Source organism: Magnolia sinica, chromosome 15 (assembly GCF_029962835.1).
Source record: "Magnolia sinica isolate HGM2019 chromosome 15, MsV1, whole genome shotgun sequence".
Classification (NCBI taxonomy): domain Eukaryota; kingdom Viridiplantae; phylum Streptophyta; class Magnoliopsida; order Magnoliales; family Magnoliaceae; genus Magnolia; species Magnolia sinica.
In genome coordinates this window covers 35,896,952-35,914,389 of record NC_080587.1, presented here as the reverse complement: position 1 = coordinate 35,914,389, position 17,438 = coordinate 35,896,952, and the positions used below count along the sequence as shown (strand labels likewise).

The 17,438-nt window shown below is 36.9% G+C and overlaps 1 protein-coding gene across 1 annotated transcript in view; it reads left to right on the top strand.

Moving 5' to 3' along the window:
• LOC131227551 (vacuolar protein sorting-associated protein 54, chloroplastic) overlaps positions 1–17,438 on the top strand; it is a 143,932-nt gene that overhangs the window by 110,999 nt on the left and 15,495 nt on the right. The window contains exons 16-18 of the mRNA XM_058223352.1: positions 2,459–2,526; positions 14,496–14,576; positions 14,687–14,948. Coding sequence (XP_058079335.1) covers positions 2,459–2,526; positions 14,496–14,576; positions 14,687–14,837 — 300 coding nt within the window. The 3' untranslated portion in view covers positions 14,838–14,948. The remainder of the gene's footprint in view (positions 1–2,458; positions 2,527–14,495; positions 14,577–14,686; positions 14,949–17,438) is intronic.

Below are 17,438 nucleotides of genomic sequence, written 5' to 3'. Positions count from 1 at the left end.
ACTGTGTGAATTCCGTATGTTGCTCGTATCACCATTGTATCAACAATATTTCAATTATATTGCCAATGTATCGATATCGCCAAAAATATGTGTATTAAAAAAATTCCATTTCAGATTTTTTATTTTATTTTAATGGGCTCATGGTTGTAAGCAGCGTTCAATTTGTCGATAATAATATCACTATATTATTGTTATTGATGGATATTTGGATGGATAGATGGGATGGTTCAACTGATTTCTTACAACAACACATGCTTTTAGCCCCCCCCCCCCCCCCCCCAATTAAATGGAAAATTGTTATGAAGGAATTCTTTTTGCAATTTTTATTCCTAAATATGTAAATATGTGTATTTTAGCATATCCCGATGTTTCATTGAAAAATTCTACTGTTGTCTTCATGTTTCCCAAATGTTTCCTTGCATTTCCGATTATTGGCAATATTATCGACAATATTGATATTGTTTCAGTATCCCCAGCCAGCGAAACTTGTAGCAATACTGACACTTCGAACACTGAGGAGAACCAGTTTGGTTTCTGATAAAAAAGGAAGATGATAGTAGATTGATTGAAAGGAAATCAGTGCTAGAGTTTTAGGGATTCACTTGAAGAAGAAAAGAGCTGAGGGAGGGAGGGCAATCTGGATCAACCTGTGCTCTAATACCGTGTAGGAATTGGAAGTAGAAAGGAAGAGATGGAGAAGAGGGAAATGTGTGTTATTATGAAGTTAAATGCCCCCCACTCTCATATTAGCAAAAAATTTATTGACAAAATGCTCCTAGTGATACAATAATAAAATGCAAGCACATGTACATACTATACAAATGCGCCCCACTCATATTATTGTTGATAAAATTTTTATGATACACAACAATTCTCTTTTGTGCTGGTAAATAAATCAGCTTCCAGCTCTCATTCTTGTGGAAAGCAGTCATCACCTCATCCACTGCCTTCTTCCACCCACCATGTTACAAGGCTTCCTGTTACAACTTAGTAGTGAGGATTTGGGCTACACACTTCAAATATAGGTTACACATCAACCCAGATCTGCACACGTCTGGTCCATTTCGCATGTCCAGCCAAGGCCTACACATTTCGTTCAATCAAGCTGCCAGATCTGCACATGCGTAGATCCCACATCCAGGCTCCATATCCAGCCCAGATCACACATGTTTAATGGACAACTAGCTTGGTTTCTGATAAAAAAGAAGAAGACACTACTAGATTGATTGAAAGAATCAATAATCAATACTAGAGTTTTAGGGATTTACTTGAAGAAGTAAAGAGCTGAGGGAGGGAGGCCAATCTGGATCAATCTGTGCTCTTCTAATACCTGTTCTCTAATACTGTGTAGGAATCATGGCATGGAAGTAGAAAGGAAGAGAGAGAAGAGGGAAATGTGTGTTATGATATCAAACGCCCCCCCACTCATATTATTATTAGCAAAACATTTATTGACAAAATGTCCCCGATGATACAATAATAAAACGCAAACACATACATACTATAGAATTATGCCCGCTATCATACTATTGTTAATAAAAAAATTAATGACAAAATGCCTGAGTGATATAATAATAAAATTCAAGTACATGTACATACTATATGGGCCATACATCCCATGCTGTACATATTGGTAAATAATTGGGGTGGAGGGAGGGAGTTCAGTTTGGATCAATGTGTGCTCTAATACTGTGTAGAAATCAATGGCATGGAAGTGGAAAGGAAGAGATGGAGAAGAGGGAAATGTGTGTTATGAAATAAAATGCCTCCCACTCATATAATTGGTAACAAAAATTCTACACAAAAATGCCCGAGTAATACAATAATAAGAAAAATGGCCATTGATGTTGATGGTCCTTCCTTTGTGGAGCTCCTCTGTCAAGGTGCAGGTCTCATATTCCATCACCTTGAGGAGCAGCTTTGCTACCATTATGTCCTTGGACAGGCCACAGGGCATACATCTCTGTCTTTTGTTATTGTTTATCTTTCAAAAAAAAAAAAAAAAAAAAAAAAACTAGTAAAGCACATGTACCTGCTATCTGGCCATACATTCCACATTGTGTACGATAGTTGATAGCTAACTGGGGCCACACACACAATCTTATGGGCCATACAGCTGTACTGCTCACAATACTGGCCCATACAGCTCTAAGACCTGCAATACATAACCATTAAGAATGTTTAAATTAAGTAGCAGAATCCTACTTATGGAAGTAAAGAACAAACTTTTGAGTTGTATGTTAGGTATGTAATCATTTCTAAAAAGGAATGATCAGTCTCCTATCCAGAAGAATTGGACAGTCGATGGAAAATGATCCTAATTTCCTTTTCCTACAAAATATTGCTGTTGAATATTGATACTTCTAATGAATAAGGGATAGCAAGTGTAATAATTCTCTCTGACTCATCTTGTTTCATTTAAGTGGACCTCACTAGCATTTCGGTCCCTTGTCCTCAGGAAGTTGGGTATCTTCATCGTGTCTTATCTCGAACTCTACTTGAGGCAGATGTTAAAGCGATTTTCAGGTAAGGCTCAACATACTGAACATTTGTAGTCAATATTTATGAACTCAAGATTCATTGCTGGGTGATATATGCTGAATGTTCTGCACTTTTGATCAAGCTACTGATTCTTCTTTTTCTGATAAGGAGAATGATAAGTTATGGCTAGAAAAACGTACAATTCTCAGAGATATATCATGTTGGAGTAGTGCTAGAAATAACTGAGACCAAACTACAAGGATGGGAGAATACCCCATATGCGTAGCTTGTTGCTAAATGCCCTATGATTTGAAGGCCTTTCAACAATGTTAATATTTGGGAATTCTCTTTTTTGAATTGTATATTCATTGTGTGAATAACAGTTATGCACACAAAACTAGTCGTGTTGGATGCGGAAGAAATCCATAATCAATCTTGATCATCTATTTGAATCTAGTGCACTCTATGGTCACCATGCCAAAATCACACCATCCAATCAATATCTTGCAAAGTAAGAAGGAAAATCATGTTTTATATAAATAGGTCCAGTAATCCATTTGAACCATCTGTTTGGTGGGTGTTGCCATGATTTCCATCTTAGTTGTATGCAATGTTTGCAGTGTCAATAAAATTGGCTGATATTATCAGTATCGCAGTTGGATGTTATGACATAGGCCTGGAATGTAGAAAATTCCATGTATTGCACAATGTATCGCATGTTATTGGCAATGTATTGCAATTTATCGATGGTATTGTAATATATCACGATATTATCGTCAAATTCTCTTTGTAAAGTTCCTGTGTATCGATGATATGTGTCGATATCGACAGATATTGTCGATACTTCACAGGAACTGATCACATTCCTCCCAAAAACTCATTCTGCTTCATTTTTTTTGCCATATTCTTTCAATCTTTCCTCTTCTAAACATATTCTAGGTGGATTTTGGTCAGAACTTTGCAATATATCGGCAAAAATTGTTGATACTTCACAGGAACCGACCACATTTCTCCCAAAAACCCATTCTACCTCATTTTCGCCATTTTCTTTCAATATTTCCTATTCTAAACATATTCTAGGAGGATTTTGGTCAGAACTTTGCAATATTTTTGGAGAAAAACCTAGATTTCAGAGCAGAATTAAGATTTGAAAGGATTTAGGGCCGGTTCTCATTTGGTGAGTTATTTTGCATTTTGATCCATTTTTTTTTTTTCTAAATCATACAAACTCAGTGTGAAAGGTTGTAAATCCTTCATTCTTCATGTTTTGCATGGAAAATCAAGGATTGGAACCTTCTATTTCGAGATTTGAGGGTACGCGGTCCGATTTGGGGGAAATTTTAAAATTTTCACAATTTCTCCCAAATTACTTGCAATCTTACACTCCAAACATGAAATCAAACATGTATGAGGCCTGATCTGTGATTTCAAGTTTTTGTGAATTTTTGGAAAAATAAATTATATTTTAATTAAAAATAACAAAAGAATTATTAAATATAAATTTTATTTTATTTTTTCAAAATTTCACTTCTATCTGCAATCACTTAGTCTAATTTCGTAGTATTTAGGAGTGTTTCACGAAATGATAATCATATACACTCTAATTTCAAAATTTGAGGGTAGGAGGTTTGATGATGTAGAATGATGCAAATTCAGCTATGTGACTGAGATCTAATATAAAATCAAAGGTATATATAAAAATCACCAAGCTAAGTGTGATGCACATGCAAACAGTGTGAAGCCCAAGAGATGAAGGGTATGATTCGAGACCAAATCACAGTCATCAGCCCTTTGACCAAACAAAACGCTCGGAAAATAGGGCCCAAGGAAGATAAAGATCTTCCTATTAGCAAAGGAATAATCCGGGCTTATCTTCCTATTAGCATAGGAATAATCCGAGCTCAATAGGTGAAAGTTTGAGATCCACGCATGAGTTGGGTCCGATAATAATGGAAAAGGACTGAGGTGACCCTTAAGATCAGGTAAAAGAAGATTCAAGTGAGGATAATGAAAGATAAAATCTTACCTTTAGATTTGAAGATTTAAAGGGATCTACCACCTACGACCCATCAAGCATGAAATGGAAGATGAACGATATTAAGGACGAAGGATAGAGTGGCTTCACACCCTCTATGCTTCTATCCAAAGATCTAGCCTTCACAATAATGAAGGAAGAAGAAAAGAACTCTCATGAAGCCTCTTCAGAAATTTCTCCAAATTCACAATTAGGGCTGGACGTCCCCTTTTGCTTTATTTTATAGCAAAAATTGGTTGAAATGACAATTTTACTCTTTTAGTAACAAAAGCAAAAATACCCATTATGTCTTAAAAAGTAAAAAGTCTAACTACGCTCCCAAAATATCTTATTTAGCAAATAAATGTCCACTGTCCAATCACAAATTAAAATGTCCATATCATCAAGTAACATAAAAGAACTAACAAAATGGTCTAACATAATCCAACCATCGGATGGCCCCATGATGGGACATAAGACGATCCAATGGATGGACAATCATGTAGACAATGATCAACGGTGAGATGATCTCCAAATATGATCCATGCCATCCATGCTTTTCTAATGCTCGTCGATGACCACTGGTGATCACCATTAGTCGCCTAGCCAAAGGGAAAGTGCCGATGTAGCCTGTCGATGCCTACATCTTTGATATGTACGGAATGGTGGTGTGATGTCTACATCATTTGATGTGGGGGAAATCGGGAAAATTTTGAAATTTCCCAAATTTCTCCCAAATTGATTGCAATATTAAACTCCATACATAAAATGAAACATGTATGAGGCATCATCTACTGATTCATGTATATTTTTTATCGAGAAAAAAATAATATTTAATTAAAAAAAAATATATTTTTTTATTGTATTGGTTGTGGTTCCATCTCATGTCTTCTTACATTTATTGTTGTTATGAATTCACTTTGAATATAGAAGCATCAATTTAGTCAGACAGTGCATAGCCAAGGTTCGAAATATCGGTATCACATTATGCATCACACCCTTGGCATACAGATACGTATCAGTTATCACTTGTCACATGGGATACATCGGTCGTATCGCATAATGTGTCTATGTTGTTGGAAACATGGGGAAACATTTGGAAATTAGTCGAATTTTTCAATAAAACTTTAGTGGTTGTTAAAAAAGACATCAATACAGACTTGTAAATCAAAACATTACAAAAAACAAGTGCACATAATAGGTTTTCTTTGAATGGGTTCCTAATCTATGTGTTGTCTAATTGAATTGATGCAAGTATATTCAAAGTTTATTCATATAATTTATAAATGTACGAGGTAATGTGGAAACACAAGCAATACATTCAAAGTAAAAGAAGAATCAATAGATTAGGTTGCATGCATATTTAATTTTATGTTGCACATAGATTGCAAACGATTTGTGAGGAATTGAGAAATTTTGAATTTTTTTTTTTATAAATTTTCTGCAACTTTGCCTATCTCCTTCAAATCTCGAAATCAAAGCTCCCAATCCGTGATTTTTCATGCAAAACCTGAAAAAATCATGGATTTGTAACAATTCGACACTGATTTAATATGAAAAGTGATTGAAAATCAAAGATGTTCACTGGATCAAAAATGTGAGATATATCCCACTACTTGTACACTTCGTATCGCACAGGCGGGATACAAGATATATTGTGGGATATATCAGCCGATATCGTTGATATTTAAAACACAACAAATAACTTAGGACCCTATGCAAAGGAAACCTATTATGCACATTCTTTTTGTGATGTTATGATTTAAAAGGGTGTGTTAAGGTCTTTTTTCAACAATGTCCCAGAAATTTCATTGAAAAATTTGACCAATTTCCCAATGTTTCCCAAAAAGTGCAATATATTACCTGATACAAAAGATATATCTCATGCGATAACAGATACATATCTGTTTCCCAAGGGTTCGATACGTAACACAATACCAATATGGTAAACACCGGTTGTATGAACCTTGTCTCAAAGTGCTTCTCCTGCTTTGCATCAAGCTTCAGACTCGGTACCACTTACTTCCTAGCTGTTTACACTTGTAAGGTTTTGCGGCACACTCCCATGCTCCACTACCAGAATTTGTTATTGCTTTCTTTTGCACTTCATGCAATTAAAGGTTACATATGGTCCTCAAAAAACACTTTTACGAGATGATGCTAACAAATCTCTGACTTGGAAAATTAATGGTTGTGACAAAAAATAAACAATGTTCAGATTTGTTGGCGACATCTATTCTTGTCACTTTTGTGGCTATGAGTAAATGAGCTGCACCATAGTCCAAATTGATCCAGATTGATGCTTGTACTGTTGGTATGTCCAAATTCAACTGGTTGCACCATAGTCCATTGTATAACTAGTTGCATATGATCTTTACTCACATATATGGAATGAGTTGTTATTCTCACCCACCCTTTTTGATGAATACATCCTTGACCTTATACTTTTAATAATAGAAACGTTGTGTTGCCAAAAGTAGAATTCCATGGATGTATCCATTAAAGAGTGTGGGTGTAAATATTAATTCCTTATAGATAAGCACTTGCGCGCGCGCATAGAAAGACACCCATGTGCTCACACATGAACACATGCTTGCACACACCCTCAAACATACGAATGCACAAGCACCCACATGCATATGCAAGCATAGATGTACACACCAACATATGTGCACGCGTACACATATGTACACCACATGTGGTTTGTGGTGTATCTATAGCATCCAACCCATCCAACAAGGTTGTCCTAACATGAAAATGAGATGTTCAAAACAAAAGTGATCCAACCTTCAGGTGTGTGCCATTCATAGTAAACAATAGAGAATAATCCAACCTTTGGAAATTTTTTGTGTGTATGTTTGTGTGGAGGGGGGCACAACTAATAATTGGATTGGCGTAATCTTTGGGGTGTTCCATTTTCATGTGGGATGTAGGGGTGCACACGGTTCGGTTCGGTCCGGTTTTGGGGTGAAACTAGAATTGAACCATTCCTAACGGTTCTAAGAAAATCGGAACCAGAACCGGACCGTTTGCACCCTAGAACCAAATCGGAACCGGACCGTAAAAACCGGTTTGGTTCTACGGTTCTGGGCTTTTTATAATCCAGCTCAATTGCTTTTTTTTTTTTTTTTCCGTAATCCAGCCCATGTCCATTAGTGTTGTGATCCATTTGATGGATGATCTAGATATTGTGTAAGGTGTGCAGAAAGACCTTTACGTAAACAATCAAATGATGCATTGTAAACCATAAATCATGAGTCAAATAGAAAACTAAAATATATTGTAAACTCATAAAATAGCTTTCAGACAAGTCCAATTAAGCATGATAATATGCCTCATAGCAGAGTGGCAGACTAGCAGTATGTTGCAAAATGTATATGGAAGTCCTCAAATAGAAGTTAGGGCTGCAAAAATATAATAATTTATTAAAATCAAGAAGAAGAACACAATACCTAAAAGTAAATTATATGACAAAATCAAATTGATCAAACAAATATTTACCTGATTCAACAAGTTTAGGGGTAAGATAACTACAAAATTGATCTAGAACACGACCTTTAGTATTAAAAGGGGATTTAGAAACAACGGTAGATACGGGAATGGATAAAATATCCCTTGCAACTTGAGAAAGAACTCTATACTTTGAACCATTCACCTTCCACCAACTCAAAATTTCAAAGTTTAGATCATCCATTTCACAAGATTCTTCCAAATATTTGTCCACTTCTAACAAATGTTTTTGAAACTTCGATTTGAGAGAAATTAATTGCTCACTTGTACTAATACTTGATTGGTCAACCTCCATGTCATTAATGATTTGACTTGAAAAAGAATCAATTGACTGAAGCTTTTGATACTCATCATAAATACAATTGAATGCCTCTCTTACCTTATAAGTGAGCTCAATCACCATGGCAGGTTCGTAAACTTTAGAATAACAAAACTTCACATATTTCAATTTGTAACAGGGATCCAACACAACAACAATCAATAACATTATATTCATTTTTTCAATATTTCCCAATACTTCTCAAATTTAATCTTCATTTTCTTAGCCATGGTATTTAAAGTAGAATCCAAACTGATTGACCATTCGGATAAGAAACTTTTAATGCTACCAACTTCATGAAAATACGAATTAGAAGTGACATATCAAGGATCAGACATGCGAACAGTGGCATCATAGAATTTCTGCAAAAATTTTGTAAAAATCCGAGCATCATCTCAATCACTAGTGGTAGGAGGTCCATCTTGAAGTTTTATGGTGAAATGTGGATCTTCCTCTTCTAGTCTCTCAAATGCTTTTTGAAACTTTGTTGCAACATCTAGCATGAGATATGTTCCACCTACTTTGAACATCTAGGCACAAAGAACTTTTATATGTTATCCTCTCCTTCTCTACACATGCCTTGAAGTGTTGTTCTCTTTGTGAAGAACCCCTAACATACCTTATTGCCCCACGAATTCGAGTTAGTGAATCTTTTAATTCAATTAACCCATCTTTCAAATTTAAATTAAGAATATGTGCACAACACCTCATATGAAAGAAGTCGCTGCATAAAATGAAAATGTCACTCTTCTTAGACATCTCTCTTCAAATATGCAAAAGCAACATCATTGGAACTTGCATTATCCACAGTAAGCACGCATAGTTTCTCTATTCCCCATTCTATCAAACATGCCTCCACCTATTGACCAATTTCCTAACCTTTGTGATTAGAAATCACACAAAAGTTTAAAATTCTTTTATGCAATTTCCAATCTCTATCAATAAAATGAGGTATAAGGCACATGTAAGAAAGGTTCTACATTGAGGTCCATGAATTCGTAATAAGATAAAGTCTTTGATGTGAGTTCATTAACAAATCCTTCAAATTTTTTTCTCACTCACATACAATGCCATACAATCCCTTGCCATTGTAGTATGTGATACTATTTTGAAATTAGGTTGCATCAGCTACAAAAGTAACGAAAACCTTCACGCTCTATAAACTTAAAATGCAACTCATCTACGATTATCATTTTTTTAAGTGCTTCTCTACATAAATCTTGGTCAAATTTCCAAACACCAAGGGTACTACCACCATCTTCTGATATTAATTGCATTGAAAAAAGTCTTTGTTTCTTGTCTTTATTGTGGAAAATCTTTGGACACCTTGAAATATATTTTCTCAAAGAGCTAGTCCCATTCTCACTCTACCATGTATAGGCTGAATTACAATAGTTACATCTAGCACCTTTCGCTTTTTTCATTTACAATTTTGGTAAAACGATCCCAAACTTCATATTTACGACCATTTTCTTTAAGAGGATATACCTTTGTATGAGGGGGGGAATTAGTAATAGTGGGCTCCTGGTGATTGTTTGTCTCTTCAGTACTTGACATCTAATAAGAAACACAAAAACAATAAAATAATTACCAAAAATCAATAAAACACCTAACATTCAATAAAATATTTACCAAAAATCAACAAAATTGATAATTACCATCACAGAGAATGATGATGAAGCCTTTATTGAAGTTCACAACAAGACGAGAGATAGAAGTCAATGGTGGTAAGGGGGTTGGTGGTGGCTGGCCAGTGTGGAAAATAGAGAGAGAGAGAGAGAGAGAGAGAGAGAGAGAGAGAGAGAGAGAGAGAGAGAGAGAGAATGGGGGCTGGGTGGTGTGAGGTGCTTGAGAGAATAGGGTTTTTTGTTTTTTAACTTTTTATGTTTAATTTTTTAAAAATATTTATTGACTAGATGGTCCGGTTCTAGGTTCGGTTCTACGGTCCGGTTTGGTTTTTACAGAACTCCAAATCGAGAACCAAGCCGAACTAATCGGTTCTTTGATTTTTGAAATCGAAACCGGAACCGGACCAAACCATGCGGTTTGGTCGGTTCCGGTCTGGTTTACCCGTTCCATGTGCACCCCTATTGGGTGACCCTATTCGACAGGTTGGATGATATACACACGCCATGTGGGCGCAACATTGCATTTGTAGACTTTCAAGTGGTGAGAGAGAGAGAGAGAGAGGATTCGTGTAGCCTCTATTAATTGGGATAAGGCTTAGATGATGATTGTACTTGTGCAAAGTGCCGCAGGGGACCTTTTGTGGGCACTGATTAGGGCAAATGGGTGGAGTCCATTGTGTTGTGTTGTTGAAATCCACTCCAACTATTAGGTGCATCATTTCGAATTAGGGAAAGGGGCCAAAACTCAGGCCAATTCGGGATTTAGGTGGGCCACAACAACGTAAATAGTGGGGAAGGAATACTACCCTTGATTTCATTGGGGCCCACCTAAATTGCAAAATCACCTAATCGTAGTTCCTGGGCCTAACGTGGGCCGACACATCTGATGGTTGGTAGGGCTGTGAATGGGCCAAGCATAAGCAGTTCAAAATAAAGCATCACACATGGGTGCACACATGCCCATTGCCTACTAACACACTTGAAGTTCCTACCAAGCTCAGTCAACAATTCCATGGCCTTCCATAATAATTTCCATCTGTATGCCTTATTCCTCAGGCACTCTCCTTGTGCCTAAAAGGGTTCCCATTGTTGAAAGAGTTGATTTGAGAGGTTAGGGGAAGGAAGAAGGAGAAGGGAAGAAGGGAAGAGAGTTTTGAGAGAGAACCACTTTTTGGGTATTAGGGCTTGTTGCGCTAACACCTTTTTTTTTTAATTTTTAATTTTAATTTTTTATATTTCTAGAGAACACCCTTACATGCTCTTGAAGAGCACAGAGCTGTGTATAGTACACACCCACACACTAACACCAGTGTTCGCAATATTGATGCTATCGGCCGATATTATTGGTATCGCAGTCTAGCAATACTAAACCACCCAAAAGATATTTTGGTGAAAAAAACATCAAGAAATAGCTGGTATCGATCAATATATCTCTAAATATCGGCCGATATTCCTACATATCGCACGATATCGCTGAAAATCGTGCGATATTATTTCTATCGCGATTTTTTCGCAGATAATGCTTTACTCAAACATCGTAAAAATTCAATAAAATCAGAGAAAAAAGGAGTAAAAAACTTTCAAGAGGGTGGATTTAGTACTTCAAAAGGGGTTGCCTAGGATCGGAAGCTTCACTTGGTGGGCCATTTGAATAAGAGCGTCGCGCTGTTTGTAGGTGAGTGAATCTCCTTCTCGAGCATCAAAAATCGGAATCCCAAGCTTTTCAATGGGCCATTCGAATGCCGATTTTCTTTGAAATCAGAGAAAATCAGAAAAATCTAAGATTTGGGTGCAGGATTTGTGGGGATTTAGGGTTTCGGAATCCCGAAACCCTCTCGCTACTCGGCTGCTTCCCAAAAATAAAATCGGCTTCGACCATTCGCAAAATGAATGGATGCAGTGTATAATGTCCGGCGCTGCTTGGATGATAGGTGGGGTCCATCTTGATGTTTGTGAGAAATCCATTCCGTCCATCCATTTTGCGAGATCATTTTAGGACATGCACCGAAAAATGAAGGGGATCCAAAACTCAAGTGGGCCGCACCAGAGGAAACAATGGGGATTCAGTCACCATCGTAGGAATATTTTGAAGGCCACAAAAGTTTTGCACTAGGCGTAAAGGTTTTGTGTTTTCACTTATCTCGTGGGAATGACCTTATAAACGGGTTAGATGACATATAAACATCAAGGTGGAGACCACGAATGTTTCAAAGGTAGAAAACTCTTTCCCTAGTATTCCCTCTCTTATGGCCCACTTGATTTTTGGATCCACCTCATTTTTTGACGTATGTCCTAAAATGAGATTGGAAAACGGATGGACGGGGTGGATTATTCACAAACATCAAGGTGGACCCCACCTACCACATCAGCGCATGAACTTCGTGCGAAAGGCTTTTCGCATGCCTTTTTGAAGAAAGCCGATTGGCTATTGTAGCATGTACTGCACCATGATTGGTACTGAGTAATCTCTACTGGGCCATCTTGAATGTATGTGGCGTATCCATGTTGTCCATTCATTTTTCCAACTCATTTGAGGGGTTGAGCCCAAAATTGAATCATATCCAAAGCTCAAGTGTACCATACCACAGGAAAGAGCGGGAATAATGATTTCCACCGTTGAAACCTTCTTGGGGCCCACATTGATGTGTATTTGTCATCCAACCTATTCATAAGATCACAAACACATGGATGGAGGGAAAAAACAAGTATCAGCTTGATCCAAAACTTCCGTGCACCCAAGAATTTTTCAACGGTAGACGTTCAATTCATACTACTTCCTATGGTGTGGTCCACTTGAACTTTGGATGTGCTTCATTTATGGGCCAAAGAACTAAAATTATCTATTAAAATGGATGGAGGGAGTGAATAAAATACATAAATCAAGGTCGGTCCCACAAAGTTTCCTCAGTACGCTTACCGTATTGAGTTAGTCGGTATGCAATTCGCCTCTGTATGCCACACGCCCCCTGTGTTGATGTCACCTAGCTCTGTGGGTCCCATCATGAGGTATGAGTTATATCCAAACCGTTCGTCCACTTGACGAGCTCATGTGAAGGCTTGAACCAAAAAATAAGACATCCAAAAATCAAGTGGACCACACTATAAAAAGCAGTGGGAGATTGAACGCCTACCATTGAAACCCTTTTGGGGGGTCACGGAAATTTCGGATCAATATGATATTTGTTTTTCCTCTTCATCTAGGTTTGTGTAACCTTATGAACAGATTGGATGGAAAATAAATGTTATGGTGGGCCCTACGAATGTTTTAACAGTGAGAATCACTGCTATCTGTGGTGTGGTACACTTGAGCTTTGGATATGACTCATTTTTGGGATCAATGTCTAAAATGGCCTCGCCAAATGGATGAACAGTGTGGATAAACTAAACACATCATTATGGGGCCCATTTAACTTTGATCTCCTTTGAACCGTGCATGCAACTCGAGCTCCTCTTCGCGGAAGAAGGGTTGCGTCCTACCCCACTCACCATACTCCGTCCAGGCAAGCATCTGTGGGGTCCACCATGATGTATGGGTTTTATCTATGCCATTCATCCCTTTTCCCATATCATTTTGCTGCATGATCCAAAAAATGAAGCAAGTCTAGAGATCTAGTGGACCACACCAAAGGAAGCAGCGATGATAATGACACCCATCATTGAAACCTTTCTAGGGGCTACTGTGATGCTTTTTTACCATTCAACCCATTCATAACGTCATGTAGACCTGGATGAAGTGAAAGCACAAATATCAGCTTGATCAGAAACTTCTCCAACTCTCAAGAAGTTTTTAATGGTGGCCGTTCAATCACCACTTTGTGGCCCACTTAAGCCTTGGTTCTGCCTCATTTTTGGTTTCATATCCTAAAATGATCTATAAATAGGGATGGAAGGCGTAGATAAGACCTTTGCATCATGGCGTGGATACTATTCCCAGCCTCGTCGAGATGGAGACGACGATTATGAGCCGCAACGCAACTTTATGTGGATCTAAGCCACAACTAGTATATTTTTCAGTTTTTACTTCTTCTTTTGCTTTTCAATGAAATGGTTGTGTTTTCATACATGTCTTTGATACATTTATAAATGTTATACATTCAATTTAAATATAGTTGCATTAGTTCCGTTAAACATCGCATAACTTATGACCCAATACAAAGGAAAATTATTATGTGCACATTTTTTTAAAGATGTTACGATTTAAAAGTGTGTATTGAGGTCTTTTTTAACAATCCCTTAAATTTCATTGAAAAATTCAACTGTTTTACCGATGTTTCCCCATGTTTCCCAAAATGTGCGATAAATTATGCGATACAAACGATATATCCCATGCGATAACCGATATGTATCTGTATCCCAATGGTGCGCTACATAGCGTGATACCGATATTTTGAACATTGACTAACACTATATAAGTACATTGCATTTTCTTTCTATAGAAAGTACATCTGATGCTTGGTTTCTCTCCATTTCACAAAATAAAGCACTTTATGGACTTCTTATTTGTTGTTACTGTCAGATAACTATTATAGAATGCTACATGCAGGCAAGTTGTTCAATTACTCCATTCACAAATTTCTGAAGCATTTTCAAACTTAGAAGTAAACTCTCCCCAAGCAAAGAATAGGTAATATTCTTGGGCAACCATGTTTTTGTTTATCGGTTATCATCTGTCTTTTCTTTCTTGTTTCTTTCTTTCTTTATTACTGAAATGCAAGTTTATTTTCTATGTAACAGACTGTATCGGGATATTCAACACATTCTTGGATGTATTCACACATTACCTTCTGATAATTTGAGTAAAGACACTGTCCCGAACTCAGGCCCACTTGATGAATTCTTGGCGCAAAGATTTGGTGCCGAAGTTAGTCGAGGGATGCCAATGTAAAGTAGAAGATGTAGCTGTATTAGGAATTACCAAATCTCAGGGAAAGTTCATGAGAACATCAAAGGGACAAAATTTCCAACCTCCACACGTACTTTGTACAATTGAGTTAAGGTAATAAAATATCTGCCGTACAATTGATCAAATAAAGTGTGTGCGCGCGCGCCCCCGCACCGTGCACACTGGAATGCATGCATGCATGTCCTAGTATAAATATCTTCTTCATACTTTGCCTTTTCTTTCAAAACTTGCTTTCGGATACTAGTTTCATGGAAGTTTCTGCATATACGTGAAACATGGTATCTGAATAGATTTTGGATTTTAATTACGGTATTATTCTTTTTGTTATTCTGTTTTCTTGAATAATTTAGGTTGTCTAATAAGCAATAGCTTTTGCATTCTGAATAGCTTCTGCCATAATCTTAATGTTTCTTATTTGTTTTTCTTGTCTTCTGTTTATTCTTTCACTCATGATAGGTATTTTAGTAATATTCTAAAATATATACAGTTATTATGCCTATATAAATTGGGTGAGTGATCTGAGTTACACTGTTGGTAGAATACCTCTCTCTGCTTTTCCGTAGTTTATTTTACTTCCATCTCCTTTCCCCATTAAAACCCTAAATCCTAAAAATGAAACCTTGAAGATGTAAATGCCTAGATTCTTTCTTAACTTCTATTTCTCTAAACCCCATTTGTAGGCATATTCTATCTGGAGATCTACATGAAAGTTTAGATTTATACCCAGGTTTCTATGGATATCTATAATTTGATTTGGGTCCAAAATTTGGCTTTCTTATAATATATTTATTTTTTGTTAACATGTATTTATTTTAATCATCATCATCTAAGCCTTATCCCAACTAATTGGAGTCGGCTACATTATTCCTTCCCTGCCATTCCACTCTATCAAGGGCCAAAACATCAGTTAGAATATAGGTCATTAAGTCTTTTCTTACTACCTCTACCCACGTCCTTTTGGGCCTTGCCCTTGCCCTTCTAGAGCCTTCAACTTGTACCAACTCATTCCTTCCAATTGGTGCAATTCTTGGTCTTTGTAGGAAATGACTAAACCATCTAAATCTACTTTCCCTGATGGAATATTTATTTTCAAACCATCTGTGCCAAAAAAAAAAAAAAAGAGAGAAATAATCCCAACTTCTGACTTCATGCAGAAAATTTTGACTCTAACTACCTCTAACATGCACATGTACACACAAGTCCTGTATAGTGCTAGCGAGTGTTTCAAGGGGTACCCATTCCGTAATTGGGTGGGAGGCTTCAAAAGGAATTCATAGGCCTGCAAAGTGTCCCTCCAAAACCTTCCTTTCCTGCAACACTAAATCCAAAAGTTAAGCTTCAGCTCAAGTCTCTTTCTCTTTTCTGTAATGAATAACTTTACAGTTTATTTAAAAGATACATCTATGTATCAACTTGGAAGCACCGATCCTCTGCTTACCTGCTAATAGCATTGATTCGGGAAGTGGGACCACGTGCCCAAACTTTGCAGAAAGAAAGGCCAATAAAGCTTCTCAAAAAGGAAGTTGAACAAGCCGTATGGGCTGTTTTTTCGGGAGTACTGCCTGGCTATATTATAGTTCTTTGCTGGCATTTATTTTAGTAAAGAAAAGAAAAGAGAAGAAAAGAAAAAACATCGAAAAGGTGATCATTGTCCTCACCAGGAGACTATCTAAATACTTCAATGAAAAAGCTAGTCATCGTTAAGATGATTTATTTTGCACCGTAGTTTAAGGTAGGTGGAGAATATTGCATCATCCACCCTCTGTCCAAATTGCCTCTAAAATTGTGAAATCTTCTTGACATCATTGAGACATCATGATATGATCAATATTGGGGTTGACACTCATGGCTGATCCACACAAAACCTATAAAGAGTCAAGACTTGTGGTAGGTGGTCTGTGGAAACTTGATTTAGTTTTAGAATTTTTGTAACTTGAATGTTTTCAAAACCTGATTTAGTCTTTGGAATGTTTCTAAAGGCAGTTTTAAGGCAAGTTTCTTGATTAAACAAGCATTTAAAGTCTAAAGGTGGTAAGTTTGTATTATTTTTAGACTGTCTGATTATGTAGTTCCGTTATGAACAGGAATGAGATAAAACAAGCTTGACCAATGGGTTAAGCGCCTAAATTTGAGACATTTTATTCTTTTTCGATTTCTTTTCTTTTTCATCTTTTGGAGGCCTTTTTTTTTTTTTTTTTTTTGGCAAAATTTTTAGACTATTTTGATGAAATGGGAAGAAACATGCAGGCTGTTTGGGGCTTTGTGTGCTTGAGTTCTCAATCTAGAGCTTCTTTTTGGGTTTTTTTTTTTTTGGAGTCTCCAGTAGTTGATCCTTTTTTGTTTTTCCCCTCCTCCGTTATTTAGGGGACACGATTAATCTCAATAGTGTAATAGGAATGTCAAGGGCTCTCTTCTATCTTTCAATTGCCATTATCAGGGATGGATTGCACTTAAATGACATTTAGTGTTGCTATCTTTGGTCCAATGTTTTGAGTGTGACATCTTCCCATGTGTGCCCTGTCTGTTTTTGAGTGTTTATCAAGGGTTGTTAGGAGGGACGATTGGACTGTGGCAGGCAAAGGT